The 6,006-nt window shown below is 34.8% G+C and overlaps 1 protein-coding gene across 1 annotated transcript; it reads left to right on the top strand.

The window, feature by feature from the left end:
- The first annotated feature begins 1,243 nt into the window (after positions 1-1,243).
- LOC127837130 (glutathione S-transferase theta-1-like) lies at positions 1,244-3,856 on the top strand. Its single transcript, XM_052363967.1, has 4 exons — positions 1,244-1,452; positions 1,675-1,762; positions 2,477-2,630; positions 3,006-3,856. The coding sequence occupies exons 1-4, from the start codon at positions 1,338-1,340 to the stop codon at positions 3,345-3,347; spliced, it is 699 nt and encodes a 232-aa protein (XP_052219927.1). The 5' UTR covers positions 1,244-1,337; the 3' UTR covers positions 3,348-3,856.
- The last annotated feature ends 2,150 nt before the right edge of the window (positions 3,857-6,006 follow it).

Genomic DNA, 6,006 nt, shown 5'->3' with positions numbered 1-6,006 from the left:
GACAGGGTGCAGGATCACGTGTATACAGACATAGACAGGGTGCAGGATCACGTGTTTGCATACAGACATAGACAGGGTGCAGGATCACGTGTTTGCATACAGACATAGACAGGGTGCAGGATCACGTGTTTGCATACAGACATAGACAGGGTGCAGGATCACGGTTAAAACTTAATGGATTTAAACACGACGGTAATTTAAGTGGTGTTTTATTTCAAATAACTTTTAAACAAGTTTTCTAGTCCACAAAAGACATATTTTTATGCTGCTTATGGCAATGTGAAATATATCAGAATTACTTTATTTAATAAGCATGTGTTCTTGTTCAAAAATTCCATTTTTACTGCAATCATTGTACACGGTTATTTTTCACGCAACGTGAAATTTTGTCACCGATTTCAGACGTATTGAAGGATTTATTCTTATACCTTAAAGGGATGGTCAACCAGATTGCTATATATCACGAAAAAAAAGAAAAGTTCTAAAATACCGTCATTAAATGCTTTATATTGATAAATTTAAACATTGGATCTAAAACTCTCCAGTAAAAAATCAAGCATAAAATTAAAAAAAAGAAAAACATGTAACCCTCAACAGGGCTCAACCACTGACCCCTGGAGTCCTGGAGCAAAAAGTCCACTCGTCCATCCATGCTCATACAATGAAAGTTGTATTTTAGATTAGCAATCCTCGTGGTTTCACAAAATATAACAACAACAAAACTCTCCAAATTACCTGTTAGACATACTCAGTAAAATTGCATTACCGAATATACTGAAAATATAAAACTTAACAACATTTTTCAAGTAATGTAATATACCAGTCGTGATATTTTAATCAATATAAACTAATAATTGTAAAAATACGGTATTTTATAACTTTTCTTGTTTCGCGATATATAGTAATCTGGTTGAACATCCCTTTAAGATATCGGCACAAACTTCAAGAAAAACGGTCAATTATGCACTAATGATTTTTGCAAATGTATTCCAATAACTTTAGATATTTGCTAAAATAAAGTTCTTAACGCTGTATTTACATTTTGTCCAGCCCGTGTGTAAACCGCTGAAAACCTCGTTGATTTTGCACCGTGTAGAATGAGACGGTCGTATCGGATGTGTTGCAATATGGTGTTCGTTTTAAACGAATTTATTAATGGCATATACTCGCTCAGTGAGTATGTCCGTTGATAATGTACACCAATCTGATAAATTTAATGACTTGCTAAGATATGCAAAACCTTGGTATGATACACGTAGTTTAAAATCTAGAACGCCGATAAAATAGATCGCGTCCACTATTTCAGTGTTAAACATGTGGAATTCTTAAGCGAAATAATGGGCGCCGTTAAGTTTTACGCCGATCTTCGATCACAACCATGTAGGGCGGTGTTCATATTTATGAAAGCGAATGCTATACAATTTGAGATGGAAAAAGTAGACCTGTTTTTAGGTAAGTGTTAAAAAAAACATTCAATAGATCGAACAAATATTTAAGGATCGGATGCTATAAATAAATATATTGAAAACAGCCATACTTGTGTTGTATTTTTTGTAAATGACTGTACAGTAGTATACAAACGAATGCATTTTGACATGTGGCAGTAAGTGTGAACCGTGTTATGACTGTTCTTATATTGCCATCAACTCATCGTGTATTGTTCAATGTTTTAAGGGGAACAACTCCAAGAAAAGTTCACACAAGTCCATTCCATTCAGCGAGTGCCCGTGATAGACGACGATGGATTCGTACTTGGAGAAAGGCAAGAATATAGAATAACAAACAATAATACTAATAAAGGTGATGATGATAATACTGTTAATTTAAATAGTTATGAAAACAATTCGTCGTGCGCGATTGTGTGGCATAATGGGTTAAGGGGAATTGGGGGAACTAAATTATTTGCCCACCTATACAATTGTAATGTAATTGTTGTTAATAAATCAATACCAACACACCATTATCGGAAATGTTGTGATAGTACCAGTATTGTTGGACTCACTTACGAATGCAGAATCGTAGAAAAAATATTAATATCAAAACTGTAAATGTGCCGTATCGAACACAGGTGGTTAGCGTGTGGCTATGATATTAATTAGTGAAAACATCATTTTGAATGATAAATAATCATATTATAACGAAAAATTAACTTTTCTGAAAAAAAATATTTCACTATCAAATATATATATATATATTTGATAGTGAAATATTTTTTTTTCAGAAAAGTTAATTTTTCGTTATAATATGATTATTTATCATTCAAAATGATGTTTTCACTAATTAATATCATAGCCACACGCTAACCACCTGTGGTATCGAATACAGAAAACCATTTATACCATATTCAAGGCCCTTGCATATTTTCCTGTAGAACATGTAAAATCTGCCCCTGTAAACACATGAGAAACACGTTCTCTGTGATACACCAGTAATATGAACACTTGCCATCTGAAAGCTTATGTTTATATTCCTGTAGCGGTGCTATATTTCGGTACCTATCCCGGAAGTTCAACGTTGCGGATCACTGGTATCCAGCCGCTGACTTAACGAGGCAGGCACGCATAGACGAATACCTCCATTGGCACCATACAAATATCCGCGTGAACGCCATGATGACCTTCCGACACATTGTAATTGTCTCCGTGTTATTATTAACATGTATATATAGGTGTCCTATTTTACGTTATTCTAATCCTGGCTATGATTAAATTGGTCTCACCCAAACTTAATATTATTTCTTAAATTTCTTAAATTATATGATAAAAACTCCCATCAATTACATCTCAATGTGAATTCAGTCAAGCGATAAGGGTAATCTTGAATTTATTGTTTTGGCGTATTGCTGTATTTTTGTGAGTGTTTCTATCTTTTATAAACATAATACCTATCACGCACGATTTAAGTCCAGGCACATTTATTGAGCGTCTTATAGTCTTATTGCCACATATATTGATCTATATATAAAAGAAACATCAAATTTATGTTTCATAACCCTCGTTCCCCAGTATATCAACAAGGTCCGTGGCAAGCCGATCAAGGAGGACGAGGTTCGGCGACACAAATCCGAGCTCTCCAAGGCGCTCAACCACATTGCTTCGTACTTCTTAAAGGAGCGGAGGTTCCTCTGCGGCAATGACATCTCCGTGGCGGACATCCAGGCGCTCTGCGAGCTCATGCAGCTTGACGCCGTCCGAGAGGAGGGGCTCTACCTTAGCAACCCGATTGTGGGTGCGTGGATCGGCAGGGTAAAGGCGAGGGTACAGCCATATCTGGCAGAGTGTGAAGCGGAGGGTGTCGGAATGATGAAGCAAATGTACGAGGCCATTACGAGCAGCTCTAAGCTTTAGAAGTACGACCGGATATTAATGTTATATATATCGAAAGTTATGTCAATGTACGATATTACAAAAGTGCATAGTGGTTCAGAGTTGTTGCCTTCATGTTCTCTCTTGCAATCCGTTTTTCTTGTACGAGCTAAATGGAATACTTGTATATAACGTTACTTTGCAAAAACTATGTACGGCGATGTAGACAAAATGTGTGGAAGGGGCTCAGTTGACCTCCACTGAACAATCAGTGAACAATTCAGTGATGTTGTTTCTACATAATAATGCAATTGATAATATTTACGCGTCAGTATTAATAACATATTTCCATAAACACGCATCCAGAAATTATCTTCTAATACTTTAAAATAATATATTACTTTTTTATTGATCATTTTGTATGCTGGCTTGATGCTATGATGGCAATCATAAAAATAATCAATGTGCTTAAGAGTGCTGTTATGTTTTAATTACATCGGATATAGATTTCATCACAACTCTGTGTGTTAATAAACCTAATATAAAGATAACTAATGTATTTGTATACGTCCGTCTTTTGGCGAAATGTATTAAGAGAACACCATTGGCGGATTACATGATGGGCGTTCGGGCCATCGGCACAATCATTTTGTTTCCGCTCTCTTACTCGTTCAGTTTTCATCATATTGTTCACAAATAATACGCAAATGCTTCTCGATATAAAATAAAGAGCAAATTCGATTACCAGCCGATGCACAACTGGAACTTAGAGTGATTGCCAGTTGTCCACAAAAAATGCTTAATACCCCGTTCCTGCTCTCTTTCTTGTACAGTTTCAATCATCGGATCTTCACCAAATTTCCTTGACATATTTGTTGAAATACAGTTTAGACAAGTTCGATACTAAGCCGATTCACACGAGGCACTATAAAGTTCTTGCGATTTGTTTATGCAAAATTGCGTTGTTTGTCGTTTGCACTATATTACTCGTACAGTTTTCATCTAATCTTCACCAAACGTTCTGCAAATGTCTGCAAATGTCTGAAATACAAATTAGTCTTAAGTGCAATAACCAGCTCATTCGCAAAAGACGAAACATGTAATTCGCCGTTTCCGCTTTCTGACTCTTAGAGCTTTATTGAAGCTGTTCATAACTGTATTCAAATGTTTTTGGACATCAAATGTAGGACAAGTTCTATAAGTTATACCCTTGTGGTTGTACATAAACTACACAATTCGCCATCTAAGCTCTCTTTCACTTTAACAAAATATTTACCAAACGTTACAGGTATGTTTATAGGTTTGTGTGTCATATTAAAGCAGTCAAGTTTAATAACCAGCAAAAACATGACATTACAATGGATCCATGTTGTGTGATGGGCTTATTTTTCGGACCATGACCTTGTTACATATATAGTCTGTTAATTTTTGGTGTTACGTTATACATGTATTGTATTCAAAGTAAATTGTAAAGTTACCACGATAATTTGGGGAAAAAATAAATAATATTAAACAAAACAAACCATTTAATAACAAGATGTAGATTTTTTTCGACACTCAAAGCAACAGAAACAGCAAAGTAACGCGGTTTTTTTTCAATAAAAATAATCAAGAATAAGTCTAAAGGTGCTCACGAGTGACATCAGTCCAAACGTTTATTGTGCAAACATCGGATCTGTTCGCGTTAAACGTGCAGTTTAGTATCGATTACATTTCATTATTTATCTAAAAACAAGGTGAGAGTTGTGGTAATCAGAAAACATAGATTTCTTCACTATCGTTTTGTTGTATATCAGTCTCCACGCAAATAAAATAACGGCTCGGACAGGGACGCCTGATTCATTACAGCATGAGAGGAAAAGAAATCCGGTTTTTAGCCTCAATGCAACTGAATTTTCTTGTGTATTTTTGGTAATATTATAATTATCTACAAGAAAAACAAACATTTCCCGGTAATCAGATGTGACCCAATCAGAGAAAAAGAGCATTGACGAAATTCGCACAAACTCACTCTGTTTATACTTCCTGACCATAGTTGGGTAACTGAATTGTATCACTATTGTGATAAACGAACACTACATATTAACATGCTTTTTCCGAAAAAAAGCATGCGTTTTAATTCATTTTACGAATAGTAATTACTTTGGAATCATGTACTAATCAAGAAACTCAAGAATTTTTTTATATATTTATCTACAATAAACATATTTTCCTTAAGTCGAAACAATATTCAAACAATAACACAACAAATCACACTTAATAACAGACAATCGTACGAAACTGAAAATGTGATGAAACTTAACATGGTGTACAGAAACAACACCCGATCACTTTAAATACTTTAAACTCAATATTGAAATATTCTGCCAAGCATCTCCATAGACACAAACGCGTCGTTTATGCTTTCCCTTTTCCGTTGGTTAATGTCAACCTGATATTTTCTGGAAAAAAAAACACCTTGATATTAAAGGCCGTGAATTTATTGCACAGTTTTAATTTGATATAAATTGTTGTCATTTATTCATAAATTACAGTACCCTTAGTTGATTGAGAGCCCTTATCATGTTTTGCTGATGTCCTTATATGGTGAACATTGTCAAATACCAGTTATGTAACTGTACGTCTTTTATGACTGTTAATGTGATAAATCATGTTTTCCAAAAGCGACTTTATGGTATATATTGTAAAACTTACAGTTATG

Source organism: Dreissena polymorpha, chromosome 1 (genome assembly GCF_020536995.1).
Source record: "Dreissena polymorpha isolate Duluth1 chromosome 1, UMN_Dpol_1.0, whole genome shotgun sequence".
NCBI lineage: Eukaryota > Metazoa > Mollusca > Bivalvia > Myida > Dreissenidae > Dreissena > Dreissena polymorpha.
Note: the sequence above shows the minus strand (reverse complement) of the source record. Positions and strands in the feature narration are given on the sequence as shown.

Coding starts and splice junctions, on each gene's coding strand:
- LOC127837130 (XM_052363967.1), top strand. CDS start 1,338: ATGGGCGCCGTTAAGTTTTACGCCGATCTTCGATCACAACCATGTAGG. Junction 1,763..2,476: donor GGATTCGTACTTGGAGAAAG/GCAAGAATATAG, acceptor ATATTCCTGTAG/CGGTGCTATATTTCGGTACC. Junction 2,631..3,005: donor TGATGACCTTCCGACACATT/GTAATTGTCTCC, acceptor CTCGTTCCCCAG/TATATCAACAAGGTCCGTGG.